Below are 25,893 nucleotides of genomic sequence, written 5' to 3' on the forward strand. Positions count from 1 at the left end.
CAGCAACAAGTGCTTTAAGCTGATACTGTGATACTGTCAAAGGAAGTAACACCTCGAATCCGATGAAACACCTGGCGACGCATAGCGTTTTTTTTTTTAAAAGCCGAGAAATGCGCTGTATTTGATGGCAGCAGCAGCCGTTCTTCTCTGCGTGAGTAGCTTAATGTTGTTCGTGTGTAATTTACGTTGAGTAGGCTAACCACGTTATTACATTAATGCATGTAAGGTGAACTAGCAAACATCATCATAGCTACATGCGGCTGTCTTCTTGTTTGAAGGCAGATACTCCCTTCACCCTGGCCAAAAAGGCTAAAATGACCAAAGAAAAAGTGGAAAACAGTTAAACATGAGAGGTTTTTGGACAAAGTTTGTATTTTTTCCATTGTTTAAGCACTGCTTCCAGCTAAGAGTGATACCATATATGCCCCGTAGCTGCAGAAAAGGCTAACATTGTTATCTTTTTACAAAAAACTAGCTGACCATGAGAGGTTTTTGGACCAATTTTGTGTTCTCCATTCTTTAAGCACCGGTTTGAGCACCGTTTGAGCACCGGCACCGTTTCAAAAGTACCGATTTGGCACCGGTATCGGATAAAACCTAAACGATACCCATCCCTAGTCATGTGTCATAGTTTTAGCAATAGCTTGTTGGATAAAGGTAGCTTAGGTGCATTAGCAGTGCAAGCAGGGAAGCGTGGATCGGAGGGGAAATGGTGAATGTAAAAGGCCATTAGGAGGCACCCTGTGTGTCTGTGTGTGCGTGAGTCGGAGCCTGATGATGGATGGAGTCTGCTGACGTGTGCAGCCCAGTGGACTGTGAGACTGGACATGGCTGGTCTCTCTCCATCTCTTTCTCTCACTCTGTGCTTCACTTCTTCTTTGCTTCACTTCCTCAGGGCCAAACATGTCATGTCACCACTGCTCACACACTCTCCTTACTTTTGTCTCTCTTGCAGGCTTTTCATCTGGGTCCCCATGTAACCTGACTTTATTCAACATTTAATGGTATTGCAGCTTTTAGACATCATACATACTTTAATTAGCCCGACCTACCCATCATTTCCTCAAAGCCGAGGTCTTGGAATGGTCAGTCAAATCTGTCCATCGTGGTTGTCGAAATGTTCGGTGTATTCACAAGTGAATGAAGAGATAATGTGATTCTTTTGAAATGGAATAAAAGATGAAATCCTATCAGGTGTTTGTAATGTCAAGAAAGTATAACCATGAGTTGAGGAAGCCACCCATGACTCTCACTATACACTTGCTTTGTAGGATGATCCATTTAAATTATCATAATGAGCCATAATGCACAAACCTGATGAGTCTGTAAATGAGTCATTTAACTTTTCTGTACTTGAATTCTTGTGAAGATATGAAATAAAATGGGAAGAACTACTTATTCTGATGAATCCCAATTTAGAAACACCTGCTGTGATTTTAACAATGTCTCCTCGTTGCTTATCATACAATAAGAGATGAGTGAGACCTCTGCTGAGGTTTGTAGATGGCTGATTCATATGCGGAGGAATTTGTTTTGACTCATTTTCATTCACGTCAAGAGTGTTTTTCAGGGCTTTCTTTGGATTTTTGTGATGCAGATGTTTGTTAACATCCTCACCATCTTCTTTCAGTCTGTCATAATTCAGATTGCCTCTCGCTCTGTCTGTTCTGTTTATTTTACCTTGCTGTGACTGTTTGATTCCGAGCAGAGGAAGACTTTCAGGGTTTCAGGGATGTTCCTCCTTATTCAATCAAGCACACTGTCACTGAATAGGGAGTGTGTTGCTAGGCAACTATGAGAACCCAGGGACAGGGTTCAAACGGTGGTCCTGTGTCTGCGGAGTGCATACTGCCTCAGTCTATGCTACTGCTTCATAAGGTTGATTTTCCTTTTTTGTGGTTAAATGCTAGCGTTTTCTATTTATTTACTGTAAAGTCACTCTTTATCAATTCTTTATAGTGAAGCTAAACTCTGATAGACATCTGATAAATGGTTTCAGTTTCACTTGACTGTGAATTTTATAACTTTTTATTTTTGATTTACCCTTACTTTTCAAAGCTGTCCTTTTTGTGGAATAGCAAAAACATGAGTATGGATCAACCTTCAAAGCTGAAAAAAATGAGCCCACATGAAATTGGCAAACAGTGCAGTTCCTTGATTTGCCATGTGAGGCTGGCTCCAAAAGCAAGTTAGTTTATAGGCCGTGTTAAAATGTAAATACACTGTTTACAGCCTGTCACAAAAAATAATTTTGGTCTGTGTAGGAAATTCTTTCTTCCTAGTGTGGAAAATGTAATTATTCAGAGTTATAATTAATTATTATTGTTAGAAATGTACTGGCTAGGAGGTAACCACTTATTCCACTTATTTAATTCTGGTCACTGGATTGGACTCTATTATGGTTTTTGGTGTTCGTGTCTTTTGAGCATGTAATGTTATCATTATGGCCAAAATGCTAAAATCAAGTTTTCAAAATCTGACTTTGCAAACCGGTGGGTGACGTTGCGGTGGCTACTTCTGTCTTTTACATACAGTCTATGGATTTATGGATGTATGTTTGATTAAAATAAAATTCATATACAGAAATATTTGCCAATATCTACTGTTTGCTTCACTAGCACCGTATTTACATTTGAGACCTTTTAATTGTTTTCAGAACTCCTTGTCATGTGAATATAAGTAGTCTTGTAAACACTGAAGAAGCTCATTTGTTGTGGCTTGATCTTAATAAACATAGAAAACTGGATTTTGAAGCGCCACATATACAGACGTGTTGTATCAATGTAACAGATTTTCTCTCCCTAATGTGGAAGCATGTATGAATGTACAGTAAGCTAAATTATGCTAATCATGCTAATTTATACATGAAATTATGGCATTTAAGTGGTTTTAAAGGTGTAGAAATGTTTGACTTTTTTTTTTTTTTGATGATACACAGGGTGGAGGCAGAAAAGGCCCGGGCATCAACACAGGCACATGCTGAGGCTAAGTCCCAAGTGCATGGTGAAGTGTCCAGGCTCCTGTCTGAACAGCGAGCTGCGGTCCAAGAGAGCCTTCAGCAGGCTTTCATACGGGAGAGGATTGCTGCTGAGGATGAGAAGCTCCGTGCTCACTTATTAGTAAGTCCTTGAAAAAAAGTAGTTAATATGTTGCTGTAAATCTGGCAATTTCATTGTATCTTGCTAACAGTTTCATGCATCTTAAAATGCACATGAATCTAAATCTGCACCATGACCAACACTGGCATTAAAACATGGTGGCTAGAGCTTTTCTGTGTTTGAGTTTGCACGTGCTCTCTCTGAGTGCTTAAGGTTCATTCTGACTGTGAAAACACACGTAGGTTAGATTAATTTGCTGTTAGGCAAGTGTGAATGTGACCACTAATGGCTGTGTTAGCTTTATGTCTGATTGCTTAGCTGTACAGGACATGCCCTGCCTTTTGAACAGTGTCAGCTGGAACTGGCACAGGAGTGTTGTGCAGTGTCAAACAAACTAGAGATGGCACGATACCACTTTTTTATGTCTGATACCGATATCATAAATTTAGATATCTGCCGATACCGATATGAATCTGATATAGTGTGTTTTTTAATCAATCAAATGTAATCAACTTTAATTTGATGCAGGGTGAAATTTTTTTTTAAATGAGAATAAGAAAGAAAAGTATGTCTTTGTGCCCCCTTTTCCCTGTTAATGCCCTATCGGCCCCCCTGGCTAAACTTTGCTAGATCCGCCCCTGCACAGTTACCAACCGTCAGCTACTTAGAAAAAGATCCTGGTGTAGAAAGTAATATTAAATAAATTCTAACAACAGCTTATCAAGCTTAAACGTGCTGCTGTTGTTCAGCCGCTGGTTTCCTCTTTCTGGTGCAAAGTGGGCCAAAAACAAAGAGAGACAGACTCACGACAGAAAAGCTGATAATTAATCAGTTTCACGATTGAAGTAGCAGCAGGAGAGGGAGGGAGAGAGAAGAGGCAGTCGCTCCATATATCGGTTGTTAAGCTTAACATGGGAATGCTTTACAAACATTACACACTTGCTTTACTTCTCTCTGGGATAACTTCCTGGAGATGAAATGCTGGTTGAGGCTACAAATACACACAACCGCTCTATCACCTGAGCACACTGCTCCGACATGCTACGGTTATGAGCCGAGTTACGCCATGTTGCAAGTTTTGTGAGGTGCTTTTTTGATATTTAATGGATCGGATTACATTTTTTATTTCTCGTCGATATCCGATCCAGTAATTTAGGTCAGTATCGGACCGATACGTAATATCGGATCGGTCCATCTCTAAAACAAACTGCTGTTTTGTTAAAGACACCTTGTGCATTCCAGAGATATGCACAAGGTGTCACTTTGGTGTGTTTCCCATGGCAGATTGGGTTATAGCTGTTGTTAGAGGAAGTTTGTTCTTGTCCGAAATAATAGTCATGTTTGATGGATGGATGGGGATGTGTGTGCATGTATCTCATCACTACAGTTCAAAAAGAAGAAATTGTATAGACTTGTATTTTCAGAGGAGAGGATTTTTTTTTAAAATCACAGTTCCAAAGATACATACTTAATCTATTACAGCATGGCTTTATAGTAGAAGAATTTAGATGTTGAACTGTCTGCAGTCCAGACCTTTCACCAACCCTCATGAAAAGAATAACAGCTGGAACCCTCTGTTAGACAAGAATGGGACAACAGCCCTCTCCCAAAAGTCCAGCAGCTGTTCTCCTGAGTTCCCAGTTTACTAAGTGTTATTAAAAGAAGAGGGAATGCTTCAGATTGGTAAACTTTGCCTTGTCCCACCTTTTTTGAAATGTGTTGCAAATTCAAAATGACCTTCTGTTTTTTTTTTTTTTCTCGGTTTAAACATTTGTTACGTTTGCTGCGTTCTACTGCGAATAAAATCTGGGTTCATTTTCATTAATCATTACATCTTCTTTTTATTTACATTTCACACAGCGTCCCAACTATTTTGGAATTGAGGTTGTACATAAAGGGTCCCATTTTATTTTCACACATTGCTGCTCTGTCACACACATTTGCACTCTGAAGTGAACCTTTTGGCGGTTACGCAGAACATAAGTGGTACAGCGACAAATGTTAGGCTGTGAGCATCACCGTGAGCAGCAATTCATAGAATATATTCCTTTTCTACCCATTCTCAACACTGTATATATCAAAGCTTTTTCTGCATTATAAAAACTCATAGCACGGTGTCACAGCACGGCTTACACTTTAAACATAGTACAGTAAGTAAACAGCTCTTTGCTGTAGATATTGTTGTCCTCTTTTTAAATCTCGGCCTGTTCATCCTGCTGCCGTTATGAAATTTACCTTCATTTTGAGCTGCCTGTGTCTTTATTTCCTGCAAATTGCCCTTGTAAACATTGTCAGATGAGCATCCTTTACCACACACACACACACACACACACACACACACACACACACAGGCAGTGTATTATTTTCAAAAAGAAAACACATTTTCCCTGGAGTGTGTCTGCTGTTTACAAACCTATGTTATTGATTATATAGCTCATTTCACACGTTCATCGGCGTAATAGAAAAATGAATCATTTTGTTGAGAGAGAGAGAGAGAGAGAGGACGAGAGAAGCGTTGACGTGATTCCTAGCCGCGGGACAAGTGTATGAGGGATCCTTCATTTGGAACTGCTGAGATCGAAAGTTAAAAAATAAATAAAGGTGATGAGCGAGAGAGATGGTGAGGATGGGAGACTTATGATGCGATGTGCTTTTCCATTCAGCCTCTGTGAAGAAAACGGTTTCAGTCATAAGTTTTCTGTAATTTAATTTCTGTTGTTTTCATGGGGAGGAAGGCAGGACAAATGAGAGGCAGGATGCAGATAAAGGAAAGGAAGGACAAGAAGTTAACACCTTTTACTGTACATATGGAGCAGCAGCGTAGGGGGTGGTGCGTCTTACTGAACTGTCACAGAGGAAAGTCCTTGTGCGTATCTTTGCCCGTATCTTCCTGAAGTAATAACTCCCTACATTTAAGAGAACTTTTCCTTAAAGCTGTGAAGTTATTGCTTGTAGCCCCAAGGCTAACCTAAGGCCGTTAGGAGCCTTTGAAACTACAGATAGATAACTCTGCAATAGCTTAGCATTCAGCAGCAGCCAGAGCGTACACACAGTCGTTTTCACTCTTTGTTCCGTTCTTTGTAAGCTATATTTTCTGCATAAATTCACTTGATAGTTGCTATTCCCCTTCCAGTTTGTCTCTCCTTCCTTTAAAGCAGACATAATGCAGCTAAAGAATCTTCGTCAGAAGGTTTTACTGTTTTAAAATTGCGTATGTGTGTGCGCCTGTGATAATTTTCTTCCGTTCGAGCATTCTTTTGGAGTGCTGGAGTTTTAATAGAATGTGACGGGTTATCAGTGGAGGCGCAGCGCCGTTCGCACCACTCATGTAATTGTCAAGTCAGACGCTTGCACGCAGCCAATGTTCTTTTCAACTGGAAATGGACTTTTGCATTTTAAAAGACAGCCTCTCGCCCAAGACGTCTCCCACCCATTGTCATTTTACTCCGTGTTTGTCAAACTCCGGGATTGTCTACTACCCACAGTGAGCTCACCTTTGATGAAACATTAAACAAGTTGTGTTGCGTTGGGTCCATCCCCTGCCTGTCTGTCTTTAAGCCCATCGATGTCTTTGTGTGACATATTTTTTTGTTAACAAAAGAAAAATCAAATGCTAAGATGGTCAATTTAAAATGTCAGCAAATAAGTGTATTGAATCGTTTAATTTCTTTCTCAAATGTATTGTTTTTAACTACTCTTCAGATCATCCAGTTGAGCAACTCTGCACAGATTACCCATCGAATTAAATTTGCATTGATGTTAAGAGCATAAGTATCAGTAATTTAAAAGAGAAACTAGTTCCAATGGCAGGACAAAGTCAATAAGTTTATTAAGAAAGAGCTCTCGGGTGAGGTTATGGGTAAGTAGGGCTGTTCGATATAACGATATATATATATCGGATGACGATATAAAAACGGCAATATTTTTTCATCGTTTTGATGGTCACTGTAGTGACTATATTAATTTCTTAAAGTTCTCTCTTTCTCTTATATTTAATATAACCACACTATGGATGGACAAGCGCCTGTTTTTATGCGTTGTGGTTAGCAACAATGACGGTAACAGCATCGCGTGTCCGCTTGTTTATGTTCCACATAAACCTTTCACAATAAAGTTCAAGATCCTGTTGAGACTTTTCAAAATAAACTGAATCACGTGAAAGAGTAGATTCTTTACGGATGAGAAGTAAAAAAGAGCCGCCCGGTGCTAAAAAAATAAACCTTAGACTCAAACGTTAGAACAGGCTTTTCCCCGCAGCACGCTGTGTAATAAATACTCACAAAGAAAACGGCGGCCGTTACAACTTATGTCTAAAAATGTATAGTTTCATGCATCGGTTAAAACACTCGACTCCAGCTACATGACGCGCAGCTGGAAACACTTCCCGCAAGTCGAGCTGCCCGAGATTCACAGAATTTACAGGAAATGTTAAATTTTTGTGATATGAGATTATGGTCATATCGCACAGCCCTATGGGTAAGCATAGACTGTGGTGGCTGAGGGAACCTTTTCACAGTGATTTTTCAGTCTTTATTGCACTAGTCTTCTTCACACCACATGTATTGCCTTGTAGGGTTCTAAAAAAGTTGACACTTTGACTTGATTTTCAGGAGATCAGTAAAGCTCGTTTAGCTATTTGCAATTATTCAGTTGTCACATTTTCAGAATTTTGCCGTCGAAGATACTGGAAGTATCAGTTTTGTTGACATCGTTAGTGACAACCCTATTAACTTTTAGGATTTATTCATTTGTTTTTAGTGGTTCATGAGTTTTGAATCCCCCTCATATTTGCTTTTATACACTATTTATCTTCTTGATTTATCCTCATTCCACAAAAAGTGCTTTGTTACTGAATTGACTGTTAATTTTGATGTTGTAAGTCATTTGCACAGCCATTTGACATGCACAGTATATATAATACGTGTTTTGGCTTTAAGTCTAGTGTTGACTGGATATGTTCAGAGTGAGTTATAGATACCATTCTGCTGTGTTCCCAGAAAAAAAATTGACTTGTTGTTGAAAATTACCAGTACAAGTAAGAATGTTTTGAAAACTGCTGGATTTATTTTAGCCCACTGGCATATCTGGTGTCAAGAGAAATGAGAGTGTACTTTTTTTCAGCATTGTAGAAAGTGAAATAGTTGAGAGCGTCGGCTACATGAGTAAACATTGCATCTGTCATCAATCAATCTAGCTGTCCGATGGTGGAAGACTTTTTATTCTTTGTTGATTTAATATGGGAGGAAGAAAGAAGAAGAAAACATGACGAAAGAAGATCAGAACTTAAGCAAAAAAGTGACAACAGCATGCGATCTTAAACTTAAAGAATAATCTGACTTAAATATTAAGCCAGAAAAAGGTGTTTATGCTTAAAATGAATTTCAGAATGTTTCATTTAGATGTAAGCTGACCTGAACCCTGCTCCCATGTTCGCTGCCACTGAAAAACCCTTTGTCTATGGCAGCAGTAGCTCTTTGTCCAGCATAGTATTGATTTGTCCCCCTCATTAAGATACAGGTCACGGTGAGCAGCAGAACACCATACATTCCCTCTTCTACTTCACACACAATGAGAGCGGCGTTGTGAGCAGTTATGCCTCCCCATGCTCACCTATAATAGCCATAACCTTCACAACCATTGCTGCACCAATTACAGAGACACTTCTTCTGGAGATTTGCCCCAAGACATTGGGTTAGACTAAGGTTTGGTTTCATTTTAGGTTTTATTGATTTAGATTTAGCTTTATTTGGTCTGGATCCTGACTTCCAGTAATTGATTTATAATTCACTGTTGTTATTTATATACCAAGGGAAACAAGATTAAGAAATAAATCCCAGTTTGTTTTGGGAATCTTTTAAGGAAGGCATGAACAATTACCATTGTTTTTAGCATTTAATTATTCTTTTCATTTCTATCTGCTGTTTTTGTTCTTCTTTTACTGCTTTTACTTTATTTGAACGTTGCATTTTCAATCCAGCGGAAAAAAAATGTTGTTGAATGACCGCTTGTCTGCAAAAAACTATTATGTGTGTCTAAACATGACATTGAATGCAACCAGCTATATTTTATGATAAATAACGAGTGTAACCAGGATACTCTGCAGCACCCTGGTGGGATTGCTTGTCTTTCCCGTCCCCGTCAGGGTGACTGGCAGCAGTCAGGCAGCAAGTCTACCGGTAATTGAAACTTCACAGTAGTGTAGGCAGGGGTGTGCGTTGTCATCGACACTGCTGGGTTTCTGGGGTTCTGTTGTCGGAGGGGAACATGTTCACTGTCAGCGATCACACGTGTTCTGCCACTCTGGGGGGGGGGCACAGCACAGGAAGAGGGAACACTGGAATTGTGTTGATAAAATCTGTTCCTGTGTGGACTGGGTGTTTTCTTTAATAAACAATAAATGAGCAGACGTAATTACTGTTGAGATAATTCAGTATTATGCTTAGTTATATTCTTAATGCTCTTATTCACTCAGTTGACGGTTGCTTGTCCAAAGGAGAACAAATATTTAAGATTGGAGATTAAACTGGCTGTAAGTAAGTGACAAAGCCTCTTGATTCATACTGAAAAGCTAAATCATAACACTTATTGTTTTAACTCGCACTTGCTGGGTAACCTAATGAATGCAGTTTCTTCTCATCATGTGTTCACTTGACATATTAATGTGGAAGAACTGTGATCGGGAGCTTAATGTAGTAGAGATGGCTTAACCATAAACCTGAATTGGATAACAGTTCAATTAGTGCTTAATTGAAAAGGCATTAACAATGAGTAATATGTCCTCCTTTTTAGTGGGTACCAGCTGAAGGAAAAGCAGAAAAGCCCAGTATATAAATCAACATGAATATAATTGTGTCCTTAGTTACTGACAGAGCTGTGCTTTTGGCAGAGATCTACACAGACATGGCCTGAATGAGTCACAGAAGTCTTATTCACAGTGTGCGTCCATCTGTCACTCCACGCATCTGTGTTTTAATACAATCATAGACCTTCGCTGTCCCCTCTTTTGATTTTCAACGACTTTGCTCCCTGCAGAGCTAAACCGGTCTTGTGGTCTATCAATCACTTGGTCATAGCGTCTCACTCAGGCACAGACTCTAACCCTAAGGCAGGCTTTTCAATCAAAGCAAGAGTCATCAATCTTTTCAAGCTTTAAACAGTTGTTTGGGTGGGGTAATGTTTTGTCTGCTGTAATCAAACTGGTCCAAAACACTCAAATTTTTCATTTGTTTAACTTTTTATTCCACCCCGATGACCTGTAGCACAAAGCTGGAAACCCTAACCTTAAATCTACTGCAGGATTGCATTAGCTTTAGCTGAAGGATAACAAATGAACAAACAAGCAAAAGTGAAGACTCTTGAGTTGCATGCTTATCAACTATATCACTGATGATTTTACTGGCTCTTACCGAAAAAGAAACATATCAGTCAATATTTCATAATATTGTATTTTTAGATTCCCATTATAGGTTTTAAAAATCCTATATCGGTAATAGTATTTAAAAATGGGTATATCATGTATATAATTGAAGAGACTCTCATGCAATTCACATTTTTAAAGTTTTCAAATCACAAATGATTATATACATTGTTAACAAACATTCAGTATTATCAGTAAGATTTAATAAATGAACCGTAGTATTAATGATAGATAGTTTCTAGACATCCATTTCTAGGCATGCCTTATCCCATATAGGCATTTAAAGCTGCTTTACTTTGCCCATAGTAGTTGCTCATCTGCAAGAAGCTTTACAACCCACCACTACAGCTTATTTTTGATTCTATTACTGCCTTAATAAATGCTGTTTTCTGCTGTTCTGGGGTCTTGCTGGGGCTCTCTCCCTCTGCCTCTGGCTTTGTGTGTATACAGGCCAGGAGGTGTGCTCACAATGCCTTGATATTTCCTTGTACTGTGTGAACGTGGAAGGGTGGGAGACAAAATGGAGCAATGCTGCCAGATATAAATTTACCACAGATGAAAATAACAATCTGGTGTTAACTAGTGTTCCTGACTGAACTTAGACGTAGGTACAGCCTGGTTGTATTTCATGCCAGTTTTTGTCACCTTTGCTTAAAGCTGTATGTGCAGTAAAAGAAAACAACAGATATGGAGATGAGAGAGAAATTGCAACATGTGCAGATATTCTGTTCAGAGCCTCATCCCACCCATCAGCCCTGTAGCTGTTTATCAGTCTTTTGTCACTCCTTCTGTTTCCATCTTTATCTCTGTCTTTCGTACACGCACACAAACACTCAGATATACACATTCCAGCCGGTAATGCGATGTTCCATGATTTCTTTCCACTACCTCTGCTTTCACAGCAAGGGATAATGCAGCATACTAAGAATATTTGTTTGCTCACTACACACATACAGACACACACCATGTCCAAGCTGTCAGACCTCAGAGAAAATCAGTACCTACTCTTTCCTTAAACTGTGTTCCATTTGATGCTTGGCTGGCTTGAAAATGACTTTGGGTAAAGCTTAACATTTTTAATGCAACTAGCCCCCACCACCAATCTGTGTTCGCTCTGGTAGTCCTCTTTTCCACTCCTCGCAAAACTGCAGTCTCCAGTAAATGTCCTGCTCTTTTTGGAGAATCTTGTGTACTTCAGTTGCGTGCTGTTGCATTTTAGATACAGACGACTGGACCCTGCTGATAATGGGCTGACAATTTAATTTCCCAGGTATTAAAGGAGACTTGCTGGGTTTTGAATTGGTGCCTGTTGGTGGTATTTAAAGAAATAGTTTAAAAAAACCCATTTATTTTCTCTAAACTTCCACATCACAGAGTATGAAGAATATTGGGTGGGGGCGGGGGGGTTCCTTGTGTCTTTTTCTTTTGAATGAGATAAACAGGTAGTGGCACACTGTTTTGAATTTGCTCAGGACACCAAGGACAAATTCCACCCAATCTTTGATTATACTCCTGAGATTTTATAAAGAATAACACCTGTCAGCCTTGACATAGCTGGATTTAAGAGAATTATCAGTTGAATTATTCTAAAGTTTGGAAATTTGAAGTTGTCAATTTAATGAAGTAGTTAGCTTGTTGTGCCAAGTGATCATATGTTAAAGGTATACCCAAGCCTAGTACATTAAATACACCTGACCACCAGAAGATTGAAGTCCAAATAAGACTGCTTACAAAAGGTTGCAAGTCCATGATATATGGGGTACTTATTGGCATCATAATGACATTAAACCACCTCTATTCATGTATCTTAATTGTTTTTGGATATTTAAGTTTGTCGATATTTATGCAGCAATCTAATGTGGTATTATTTTTACTTTACTGCAGAGTATTTTGTCAGAACACAGTGTACTTTTCTCAATGGAGTTTGACAGAAGGAATAAGATGGTTGGGTAGAGACACAAGTTACATTTTCTCTAATTCTTAAAAAGTAAATCTCGAAAATGGCAGATACTGCTTAGCACAGTGGTCATAATGGTTATGTACCTATTGCACTACTGTGTTAATTTGTACAAACCTCATGTTAAAGAAGTGAATTATTTCTCTTATTGGCCCAGAGGGGGGAGCTACCATTACAGCTTCATTAACCAAACCCAAAGATTCAAGAGCCTAGTGGAGACATCTATCAGTCACTGTGGATACAAAGAAGCAAGTTACACCCCTGTACTCGTACATAATATCACTTTAATGTCAATGATTCTAAATTGTATCACCTCTGAATATCTCCTTATATTTTTAAGTTGACAAGAAAAATATTTCCTGTTTTGCACAATTGACAAAAAAGAGAAAAGTTTGAAAATACGCTCCTCACCATAAAAGGAAAATTGCCACCTTTTGAGAGGACAAAACCTTTATTCATCAAATTTACGAAAATTTCAGTGTCTGAGGTTGAGAATATTTTATGTTTGCATCAGTGTTAGTTGTTTTTCTCAGCCTTTGTGTACTGTAATAATTGTGGTAACACTGTTAGTGTATTTTTAATACTTTTTTATTGACATTGCACAGCACATTGCCCTTTCTTCTTTTCTTTTTCTGTCTCAACGTTTTACAGTCCCGTCTTTGTTATGCTTTCTCCATATCATCTTTAGAGGATGTCCACGTAGCTGTCCTTTACATATTGGCTGCAGTACTTCACCCTTGCCCAGGGTGGGGTGCCAACACACTGTGCTAGTATTAGGGTTAGACGGGAGGTTAGACTTTAATTGGCAGGGCTTCTGGCTGGCACTCCGCACCAGGCACTCACCCTGTCGGCTAATTGGCACCGCAAGTGTCCAGCACTTCGATTGATGGATGGGTACTAGTGTCAGGAAAGTCTATTTCTGACTTCAGAGCTTGTAGAGTCAATCTAGTGTCTCAGATTCACTGGTCAGTGTATATATTTAAGCATACATCCTCATTTGTTTTAAGCAGTTTTTCATAGTGGTGGGTGTTCTCATACCACAAGCTTTCCTCATATATCATCATTAAATAACAGCACTGCCCTAAACATTTCAAACCAAGGGGTTAATCATATCATTGATAGGCGCAAGGCACATGTGTTTTTTCACGCTTCTGTGCTTAGGGAGGATATGAAAGGTGGCAGGTTACCCTTCTTAGACTGTGAGATTTCCATCAGTAATGGGGGACATCTAAAAGCTGACGTGTACCGTAAACCTACACATACGGATCAGTATTTAAGGTTTGACTCTGGAGCACAAACTGGGTGTCATTAGGATGCTACAACACAGAGCGAACATCATCCCCACAGACACAGCGGCCAGGGAGGCAGAAGAACATCACATCAAGAAGGCCCTGAGTAAATGTGGTCATCCCAGCTGGACTTTTGTCAAAGCTGGAAAGGCACCTAAAGAAAGCTCCAGCCGATCCAGGAGAGAAGGACAACCGCTGCCCAAGCGAAAACCTGTAGTGATCCCGTACGTGTCAGGAGTATCGGAGCAGTTGAGACACATTTTTTCTTAACACCGGGTCTCTGTGGCTTTTAAACCCCAAAACACGCAGCGCCAAAAATTGGTCCACCCCAAGGATCGGGTCCCCCGACACAAACAGAGTAACATAGTATACGCTGTTAAGTGCCAGGAGGATTGCCAGGATTTATACATCGGGGAAACCAAACAACCTCCGGCGAAGCGGATGGCACAACACAGAAGAACTACCTCGTCAGGCCAGGACTCTGCAGTCTATTTACACCTACAGGCCAGTGGACACTCTTTCAAGGATGAGGATGTACACATCCTGGACAGGGAGGAACGCTGGTTTGAGTGCGGAGTCAAGGAGGCCATCCATCCATCCATCCATTCGCTTCCGCTTATCCTTTTCAGGGTCGCGGGGGGCGCTGGAGCCTATCCCAGCTGTCATAGGGCGAGAGGCAGGGTACACCCTGGACAGGTCGCCAGTCTGTCGCAGGGCTAGGAGGCCATTTACGTGAAAAGGGAAAGACCATCTTTGAATCGAGGAGGGGGCCTAAGGGTACAACTCTCTGTGAATGGTACTCATGACCATTGATCAGTGGGTTTTGGTCAGTGGTTGTTGATAAATGGTCATGAGAATTTGCATAATTAAGATTAAGGAACTGACCTCCCATCCCATTGTTCCTTCAGTGGGCTGGTTTCAGTCATCATGCATATGTCCTGTTTATAAGATTGGGGAAACCTGCAGTCAGCTGAGACTGAAGAAGTCAATTGGATGAGTGACTAAACGTTTCTCCCACAAAACGCTACGTCCAGATGAACAGAATCAACTTTTGGAGATTTACTTACCTGGATGATTGAGAATGCATCAAGACGCTTCTGTGCTTAATTTTATCTACGGCATTATGATCTCATAATAGCAGTTAAGCTGTAGTCGCTTTACATTACACACACAATAGTGGATAGGAAAGAGGCAGCGGAGACCATGAACCCAGGTGAAGTGAATGAAAACAGTTTTCTAGAGTTGTTACTGTGCTGCTGACAGAGTAAGTGTAGTCATTGCTTTAGCAAAAAACGATATATTAAGAGTAATTTATCAAACCACCTGTTCAGCACATGTAAATCTGTTTAAGTAGATATTTTCAGCTTTACACACAGTATGTTTTACATAAACACAGCACCTGTCAAGGTGATATTGTTTTAATTACACTGAAATAGCTGAAACTAAATTGTGCATATGCAAAAAACTTGCTTAAGTCTTGTAAACAGAGCTTTTACCTAAAACAGAAACCATTCCCTGTATAACTGTTACTTGCAAGGAGTTAATTCACATCGGCAGCAGAGGGATGAAAACTGAGACCATGTGTGGTGTGAAGATACTTTATTTTATTAACATTTTACACTTGTATCCTTATTGTGCTTTGTACAGAAACTACTACTAATCAAACTAAAATCACAGGCTCCGTATATAGGCCATCATATATACATATTACTGATGGGAGTGTTGGTAGCCTAAAATCATACCTGCTCTTGAACCACTTGACTGGTCACAGAATAAAAAATCCTTACAACCTGTATGTCTCTGCATTAACTGAATTGGCCTGTGTGCATGCTTGCTCAGCCCTTATTTGCTCAAAGTAATTATGAATATTGTATTTATAAACAAACACTGACAAGCACTATGCATCTTGTAATATTATTGATTTTTGCAATAGTTTCTTTATGTTTCTTGTTTTGTTTCACAAGGCCTAGCTGTTAATTAACAGGCCAGATATCGATGCAAGTTCAATTGGATAAAGTGTTCGTGTGTATGTCTGAGACCACTAGATATATTGGATGTGTAATATGACAGGTATTGTCTTTGCAGCCTGTCCCTTTCGTTTTCTTTGTCTTTCTTTGTGTTTTCCCTCTAGACTCTGACAGGAGAGTGGTATTAATAAGGTTCTATGGAAGTGAACAGTCAGCTCAGCTAATGGTGCTAGAGGGAGTGATTTTGAGTGAACGAGGAAAAGAAGCTAAACAGATGGATGAAACTAAAATCAGAGGGGAGTCACGGAGGCAGCGCACAGCAAAAAAATCTGGATGAGATGTAGAAGCAGGGAGAGAATGGTGGATGAGTGGAATAAACAGAAGTGCATGAAAAGAGCAGACAATAGAGCAACAGATATTGATTTACAAAGAAGCTTTTGAAATAAGGTTACAAAAGCCAATTAGGATACAAACCAATCCAAAGCAGCACTTAAAACTATATAAAGTTTAAACTTTGCACCGAAGTCTAGTAGAAACAGCGTAGAAATATATATCAGGAAGCATGGATTACTTTGCCAGTCTTGGTAGCCGGGGATCAGTCCGCCAGGGCCTTTGCTCTTGGCCGCCACCCAACACACAATACACCCGACCCCTACGGCGCCTCCTGCGGGTAGTGGGCCTGCGGGAGGATGGGCCCACGTCCCCTTTTTGGGCTGTGCCCAGCCGGGCCCCATGGACTTCGGTGGCCTCAGAATCTCATCTCTGCTTTTTGTGGATGATGTGGTTCTGTTGGCTTTATCAGGTGATGGCCTCCAGCTCGCACTGGAATGGTTCGCAGCCGAGTGTGAAGCAGCGGGAATGAGGATCGGCACCTCCAAATCTGAGGCCATGGTTCTCAGACGAAAAAGGGTGGAGCGCCCACTCCGGGTCGGGGATGAGTTCCTGCCCCAAGTGGAGGAGTTCAAGTATCTCGGGGTCTTGTTCGCAAGTGATGGGAGAAGGGAGCTAGAGATCGACAGATGGATTGGTGATGCGGACGCTGCACCGGTCCGTCGTGGTGAAGAGGGAGCTGAGTGTAAAAGCGAAGCTCTCAATTTACCGGTCGATCTACTTCCCTACCCTCACCTATGGCCACGAGCTGTGGGTAGTGACCGAAAGAATGAGATCGCGGATACAAGCGGCGGAAATGAGCTTCTTCCGAAGGGTGGCTAACCTCTCCCTTAGAGATAGGGTGAGAAGTTCAGCCATCTGGGAGGGGCTCAGAGTAGAGCCGCTGCTCCTCAACATCGAAAGGAGCCAGCTGAGGTAGTTCGGGTATCTGACAAGGATGCCTCCTGGGCGCCTCCTGGGTGAGGTGTTCCGGGCATGTCCCACTAGGAGGAGGCCCCGGGGCAGACCCAGGACACGCTAGAGAAATTATATCTCTCGGCTGGCCTGGGCACGCCTTGGTGTTCCCCCGGATAAGCTGGAGGAGGTGGCTGGGGAGAGGGAGGTCTGGACTTCTCTGCTTAGGCTGCTGCGCCCGCAACCCGGCCCTGGATAAAGCAGAAGAAAATGGATGGATGGATTACTTTGGGAGAATAGGATAAAAGAGTGTTGATGAAGGACCCGGCTAACCTGCCATTTAAGTAACATCATTGTCAAAATTTAATTTCCATGTCAATCACTTTTTTTTTGCGATACCTAACAGTTATTAAGTAGGACATCAAGAAAGTGGAAAAGACTTGTGTAAAGAGGTTATTGGTTTCGAGGTGACCCTGAATCTGCTGACAAGGCTTTGATAGGCATAAGCTCAAGGTGGACTGTGGCCCCCTCCCAGCTTCGTTGGGCCTGGAAAGACCACCTGCGGCTGCGTGAAATAAATATGCATTAATGCAAAGCCTGGCACACACTCCACTATACGCAGTATGCCCACTGTCATGCAAGTCTTAAGGCACTTCACACTGCGATGCTGTCAAATATGAACACTGATCCAGGTGAGGATTCACATGCTGCAGGCGTATGCACACAGACACACTAGATGCATGCTGCTCGAGTTGTCCATAAGGTCTAATGTCAGCAACACACCCTGAGGCTGTCTTTTTTTCCCTCTCCCCTGCATGCCTTCCCCTATCGTCTTCTCTTCTACATTCCTCTCACCTCCTTTTGCTAGGTTGTTCTGCCTCTTGTCTCTCCACCACCACCTCTCTCTCTCTCATTAACTTTGGTTCCCTCGGGACATCTGTTGTCCAAAGGCAATGTGGCTCTTTCCACTTTCAGGTCATTCGGTGTGTCCTCTGTCGACAAGTAAAGACATTTTCTGGTGAATATGTCTGACACATACTAGCATTCTGACAAACAGTTAGCAGATGCAGGTTCACACCAATTATAGAACTATAATCTAATTCCAGTGTCTTTTTTCTCAGTATAGGACTTAAATGATCATTCATTGATTAGCTGGGTTATCTTTTATGTCCATGTTGTAATGTTTTTGTTCTTATCCCGCCCACACTCCTTTCCCTTTTGCCTTTGTGTATCTTTATTTATCATCTTTGTGAAAGCTACAGAGCTTTTTCTCCCTCCCTTTCATCCTCGCTCTGTCCCCATGTCTGATTGTTCTCTAGGCATGCCCCCTTTTCCCATGTAGGCCGAGACTTACTCCATACATGCCCCCCATGTCTTGGTAATGAACTCACAACTCTTCATCTTTTCCTCATCTTCCCCTCTGTGTTGGACATGACAGATGACTGGGGACCTCCAGAGGTTCTATCCCCAGGGCTGTAGATAAAGGCAACTCCAACCCCAAGATGATCAATCAATCACTTTACACCCCAGGTGCCTGATCAGCCAATTAATCAATCTTGGGCTAGCAGATGTTGTTGCTGTCCCTTAGTGGAAGTGCTGGCAGTGAAGTGGAGGAGGTGGTGTCTCCAACAAAGGCTGAGGGGCTTAAAGTGTCTGGAAGTGTAGTTTCACAGTTGTACCAGAATTTCAATCTTTGGAGGCCTAAAACTCCAATTTTTTTCTAAGCTGTTTACCTTAAAACCCTTTTTAAACATATAAATGTGCAAGGATTGTAAAAAGGGATGTAAATGTTTAACTGGGTTAGCCAGCTGCATAAGATCAAGCCCTTTGGTGACCCTTGCCAGTAAACATCAGACTCTGAGGACAGTTCATTGTAATGTGTCCTTAGTCAACAGTTTAGACACTTGCACAAACATTGAGACACCCACGCTCACCACCTACACATCTTGGCCTTTGGTTCCTGTCTGAGCCCCTCAGTCCCTGTCCTGAGCAGGTCAGTCCTTTGACCCTTGGTGTCATTACTCACTGTGCTAAGAGATCCCCAGGGAGAGGAATTCTTTCTGTAGCCTGTGGCACTTGTCTTCCATGAAGATGGTATCCATGAAGACAAATTGAATTACCAAGTTTCTAAAGCTGGACAATAGTATCAGTATAATGAAGTACCCGAATACAACTCATTGCCAGTAGTTTAGTTTATTGTTGTGTAGTTTAGTCTACTTGAGTGATTTAATTTATTTATTTTTTCTCTGTTAGAAAACATTGCCAGTCCTTCTTTCATTTTGAACTGTTGCTTATTGTTGTTTATTTGATGGCCGGGTTGCTTTTGCTGATCAGTCACTTTAGCTTAAACTTGTAGGATGTAGAGAACTGCTTGCAAAGCAGATCTTCTGTCCGCAACTGTTTGCAGTCCAAGATGAGGCACTTGATTTATTGTTCAGTTAAAGTACCCAGGAAATAAAATCTTTGCAAGGGAAAAACTTTAGCAGTTGTCTTATTATTGTTATTTTGCTATTGAAATCTGATCATTCAATTTAATAACTCTTAATAATTTAGGAAAACGTGCCTCCTTTCATGGTGCACCCAAATGGACATTCCCACAAGAATCTAAATCTAACACTGCTCATGCTATGAACAATACCATACTAGACTTTCTTAGACTTTCATTTGATTCTAATAACTGACCATTATGCAGTACCATGGAATAGAGATCTACAATATTGGTGATTCTCTTACTATGTTACTAATACTTTCAAACAAGGGATTATGTAGCATTGCTGCTAAACTCAGCAGAACACAGACAAAGCATGCAAAAGGTACTTTTTTTTTTTAAATGTTGAAGAGATTGGAGAGGTGCCTTCCTATGAAATTATAATGAATAATTTTAACAATATTTTAATTGCAGTTATCCAGATAATTTACAAAACAGTGATCTGTCACAAACATGTTGCGTCACATACGTTTGCACATTTTCATGTGGTTTTGTAGAACTTTCTTAGTTGGATTACAGTATAGAACACATCTGCTTCTCATATTAACTACACCATTGGTTATACGTAGTCACAAAAGCATAGCGCAAACAACTAATACCCCAAAACACAGTGTCACGGCCTACTAGTAATTATTTATTGTTGAGTCTGCCATGCTGCCACAGTGACATTCTAGAGAGCAGGATGTGCTGTCACTGTTGGCATGCTGAGTACCTTTTAGAATTTCCACAATATTAAGCATTCCTCACTCGTCATATCTAGGGAGAAGGGAAAAACTATGTGAAAAGTAAATAACACTGCCACTTCTTTTGACCCTAGCTTCGTGAAAACAAATTCCCAAGAATAGGTGACTGGAGTGCAACCTTATTGGCTTGACAGGACAGCCATGCTGTCAAGTTTATTTTTGGGTGTCCTTGTGTCCCAGCATGTAAGTGATTCAAAATCAGTGGGCCCACTTTGTTGCAGACCATACTGCAGCTCTTTCTCTCCATATGGTCTAAGTCTTGTTATTGAGCTTACAGGTTGTATTTATTGTCTTTGGTGACGTTGCCATTAGAGACCCAATAACACAGATAATTTGGCAGTGGATGTCATTGCCAAAGTATTTTATTATCATTATTATTACCCATGCTTTCTTACTACAAGCACATTTAAGTGTTAATATCCTTCAGAATAAGTCTTTTTTGGCTTGTCCAACAGGACCTAATGTGTTTGTTCTTTGGTGTGACCAGGGAGTGTTATGCCCATTAATTGACCACACTGTATCTGACGCACTTATATCGCCATAACCCTACTATTTCCCCTGGAGACTAATAGCTAGCCGTGAATGTAACTGTTAGTGGTGCACAGTAAATCCCCATGATGCTAATTAAACAGCAAAGGTGAATGGTTTCCAATGGAGTTTTTACAGCCTCTTCTACCAGGACTTGTGTTTTATTAGTGATACTAAGGGTGAATGGAATACTGCCAGTAGGGTTGGTGTTAGGTGATATCATTTTGCACTCCATCTCATAGATTTGATCTGCCAGTGATAGCTTTTAAAGCTAGAGTTGCAAAGGTTTTAGAGGCACTTAAAAGAACGACCAAGATTTGTGGGATGGTATGTGTGTCTAAAAAAGTGTGTGTGTGTGTGAACTGTAGCTGAAAAAAGTATGAAAAACTGATTTTCTTCAAATCCTTTTCTCTTTCATCTTTCATGATTTCTTCTTTGAGCAGCTGTCAACAAGAATGGCAACAGCAAAATTCACCTTCCAGCTATGTTGTCATCAATATTCCATTCACACATTGACCCATCTCTCTCTCGGTGTAGCCTTCATTTCATCATCTCTACACCATGAACTTACCCTTCCCTTGCTGCATCCATCTCAAACCTTCCACATGCCACCTGCACCTCCACCGTGCTAATTAACACCGGCGCGCGGTCACATTGCGCTACCCTTTGACCCACTCCCTGCCTGTCAGAGCAAACAGGACTTGAGGCTTGCGGCTTCAGTATTAGTTTGTCACAGAGCCCTGTCGCACAAGTCTTTGATAGATGGGCCCTGGTGAGCGGCTCTGACCCACTGTGCTGCAGCGCTCACTTGGATAGTGTGAGGGAGCATTGATTATGATGCTACTCGTGACAGGGGTGAATCAGGGCTGAGCTAATGGTGGCAGGGGTAAGACAAAAGAGACCAAGGTTATGGATGAGGTGCTGTTAGTTAATGTGATGAGATTTGATTTGTGCTCCATCGATCATGGCATCTCGCAAGATTATTTTTATCTTGCATGATTTATAAGCATGTAGCGAGACTACAGTGAAACAGTCACCTTATTATATTACAATACAGAAGTCTCCATCATTGAGGTGTGAAATGAAAAATGTAATATGTGCATTTTCTTAAGCACTGAGAACTTTTAGTTGTTTGTCTGAATTATATTTTTTGCTAGTGGCAACTATTATTATTGTGGTATCCCGTCTTTAGAGTATAGATCCTGAGGATCAAGATAATAGTTCTCAAACTTTCTACCTAAAGGGTTTGTACTATATCAAGTGGTGTATATTTTAGTAGATAAAAGATGGATTTACCCCTTTTAGGCTAAAATAAAGCATTTTGTTCAAGCGAAAGTTTTTGTTTCTCATAATTTATATTCAGTGTCCCATTAGAAAGCAAAAACTTTACCTACATGTGACTTTAATCCACTTTAAGTTGGTCTTTTTGTCTTCTCAGTTCTGGAATGAATACTGAATACCCCCCAGCGTTTTTAAAAGGTGACTGTTTAACTAAGGTTTTGGGGACGAAATGAGCGCTGAGCAAGAGTGTGTTGCTGTGACAGGAACTTGCAGGATTTACATTAAATCATTCATTTCACTTTATAAAATTCTTCTAACTACTCAAACTTCTTTACACTGCATACCACGGTTATATCCTTTACACAATTTTGCAGTATATTTTCATAACACTAGTGGGACATGTTACAATTATAAGCATGCAAGCATATGATTATGATATTCCCTATACCTGTCTTGTGCAGTAAGCCTGCTCAGTGCTGCAGATAATAGTTTTATTTCAGCATCTTGGAATCTTTAAAAAAAAAAAAAAAGGAAGTGACAAAGATTACTTTAAATAAAAAGGCAGGTGTGAAAGAAAATAGTGTATATGGGAGCAATTTAGTGAGGGAACAGGCGGCGGGTGGGTGGGGAGAAGGGGGGCTGACGCAGCAAAACCCACCTGTTCTCATCCCTCTTCCATCCTCCTCTCTTCTGCTCCTCCTCCTCCTTCCCTCTCATGCGCCCGGCTCAAACTGCGGCAGTCAGCTAATTAAAAAACATGGTTGTCCTTAATTATTCAGCGGTTGGCTAATTGATATTCACAGAGGCGATCACCTCCCCTAAACGATTCGTTTAATCTGACCACCGCAGTCTCACTTTCAACCGCCTGTCACCATCAGCCACTGTGCTACTGTATTTAATAAGGGGAGATGGATGCAAGAAGGCTAATATAAAAGTTTGCCGCTAATGTTAATGTTACTTCCCGGGCTACAAATTGTAGTGTGTGGTCTCGATGGCTAGTGGGAGGGTCCTGTTGTGAGCCTTCATATTTTACCTAGGTTTTTTAAATTTTTTTAAATCTATGTTAAGGGCTGTTGCACAGTAAAAATGTGGAATTCAATAACGTTGGTTGAATCATCCGCTGGAGTGTTACAGAATATGACAGTGAGTTACTGTCAGGGGGAAATCTAGATATCACATGTGGAAACGTTCCCCACCATTGCCATTGTTTTTTTTTATTTACTTGGTTATTAAAATATAAAGACACACTTGGCTGAGGCTCCATGTCCCATCAAACAGCCTCGTCTCCCTTCTTGACGCCTCCATTGATAAATCACCTTTTATTGTCCTCTTTCTCTCTCTTATCTCGCTCTTTTCTTTTCACTTTCAAGTTTACTTTCTTTCTTTCTTTTTTTTTTTTTTCTTTTTTTTGCCCTTCTCATTCTTTTCCTCCCCCAACTCTTACCCGTGCTCTCCTCCTTTACCCGTGACCGCCTCTTCATTAGGGGAACAAAAGGTGTATGGGCAGTGGTGAAGTCTGTCCTATTGTTTGGCCTTTAGTATGATTAGATTATCTTTAAAGTCTGCTGAATGGGATTAATCAGTCAGAAGTAATCCTGACAGAGTGTGTGTGTGTGTCGGTGTGTCTGGGCCTGTGTGTGTATAATAAAAAATGAGAGGCAACCAGCTCGCATGAAAATTGAACACATGCACCAGCCAATGTGCGCAAGAGACGTTCACAAACACATACACATTAAAAAAAGAAAGAAAGAAAGAAAATCCCTGGGTACACATTTCTGTCACAACCTCTCCTCTTTTAATGACCCCTTTAGTCTCGCCTTCAGCACACATTTATCTCTCTGTGGGTACAGCTGCTCGGGCTGGTGTGTGTGTGTGTGATGATTTGTGCGTTACAGATTAGTGTCTGAGCCATTGTTTGCGTCTTGGCGTCTGCATGTTTTGTCTTTTCTCTGCAAAGCTAAAGTCTTTAGTCACCACCTACCAGCGTAACATTGAGTTTGGACACACTCGTGACAGTACACAGCCCCCCTGCCAATCCTCTCTTCTCTGTTTCCCTCTATCCCACCATCCCTTGTTTCTTCTTCATTCTAAATTGAGCTGTTGGCAGTAGACAGTTTTTTGGCACCTCAATGAACCTAATCTGGTCTCTCAATATCTTTGACAATCAATCCTAGAGGCCACGATTGCAGGCTTGGAATCAATAACACGTTTAAAGGTCATTATAGTTATACTAGTAGTGTGCTTATGGCACGCTTTTAACTGTCTACTTCAGGGTACATTCACCCAGCGATATGATTTAGGTTCAAGTTCAACTCGATTCCATCATGAAGTGCAGGCAGCTTTACAATAGCCCTTCAGACTTCTAAGGGGCACACAATAGAGACAATTGCCCGACCACAGCACTAAGGCTAGCTAATGTTAGGTTGTGCTTTGGACAGAAGAGACAGTGGCAGCTAGGGCATGATGTTGCTGTGCTGAGTATTGCCAGGAATGTGATTACGTGGTGCTGTGGCTTTTGTTTTTTTCCTGTATATGTCTGTAGAGATATCTTAATGGTTATGTGTATGCAGGTGTTTGGCTGTGTGGGAAGGTTTCTATCTTGTGTGTAGCAGGGAAGCTCGGAGCATCCGCTTGACTTTGAAACTTCCCCCCACTCGTCTCATTTGAGGACAGCCCCACTCTGAGACTCCTCGCTGCTCCTCATCACAATGCATAGAGCATGCAGCTTCGCCTGCAGTGTGTTGAGCAGAACACAGATGGTTATCAGCGTAGCAGAGACTCGATGGGGAAAGGCAATTTTTTTTTCTCCATACGTTATATTTTCTTCCTACTTGTTTCCTTCAACTTTCTATATTGTTTAAAGGAAATGCTTCTAGGCTCCATCTGTGCTGTGGCTTTTTCAATAGTCCTCAGCAGTGAATGTATGCAGCCATGCATATGTTCATACTTGAATGGCTTATTCTTATATGCTACAGTCATGTGAAAAAGAAGGTTTCACAGAACTCCATACAGGCTTTTGAAAAACTAAGTACACCTTATTACTAACAAGGTTGAAGTAATACATTTTCTGCATAAATTTGTCTGTCTCTCACATCATTGTGACTTCTCTCTTCAACATTGCTTTAGTTCATTGAAGTTTCCATGCTTCCGTTTATGCATAGGGCTCTTAAGGGCCTGCCAGGTCTGGACTTTGTCTGGACCATTGCAATATCTGGATTATTTTCTTTTTCAGCCATTCTGTTATAGGTTTACTGCTGTGTTTGGAATCATTGTCCTGTTGCATGACCCTATTTTGGCCAAGCTTAGCTATCATTAAGTCGGCCTTTGGTTATACAGAGCAGGTCATGATTGTTTTGCAGCTACCAATCATGTAACTGTTAGCATGAGGTGTTTGTGTTCATATGCTGTGTTTGGTTTTCGCCAAACGTGGTGCTGTGCATTATGTCCAAACATCTGTCCAGAGAACATTGTTCCAGAGGTCTTGTGGTTTCTTCAAATGCAATTTTGCATTGCATGGCCTGACTTTGGGTGAATTTGCTAAGATGTTTTCCTACTTGTAGATTGATGGACTTCAGATTATTTGGCCTTAGAACTCTTCCCAAAATGATGGGCAGCAGGAATTGCTTCCCTCAGGTCATTGCTGAAGTCTTTCCTTCTTGGCATTATGTTAAAACACACCTGAATGGTCGAGGCCAACAAATTGGAAAACAACCTCAAAACTTGTGCTTTTATACAGGTGCTTACACTTACTGATGATCAATTAATCATCAGTGCATTTGATTAGCAGCACCTGGCTGCTACTTGCCTTCATAATTTCTGAATAAAATTATGCTGAATAAAG

The 25,893-nt window shown here is 40.8% G+C and overlaps 1 protein-coding gene across 1 annotated transcript in view; it reads left to right on the top strand.

The window, feature by feature from the left end:
- Positions 1–25,893, top strand: part of chchd3a (coiled-coil-helix-coiled-coil-helix domain containing 3a) — an 85,756-nt gene that overhangs the window by 20,316 nt on the left and 39,547 nt on the right. The window contains exon 5 of the mRNA XM_085375925.1: positions 2,939–3,119. Coding sequence (XP_085232051.1) covers positions 2,939–3,119 — 181 coding nt within the window. The remainder of the gene's footprint in view (positions 1–2,938; positions 3,120–25,893) is intronic.

Source organism: Diplotaxodon limnothrissa, linkage group LG17 (assembly GCF_057381915.1).
Source record: "Diplotaxodon limnothrissa isolate DT_005_m linkage group LG17, D_limnothrissa_male_GT1.1, whole genome shotgun sequence".
NCBI classification, from domain to species: Eukaryota; Metazoa; Chordata; class Actinopteri; order Cichliformes; family Cichlidae; genus Diplotaxodon; species Diplotaxodon limnothrissa.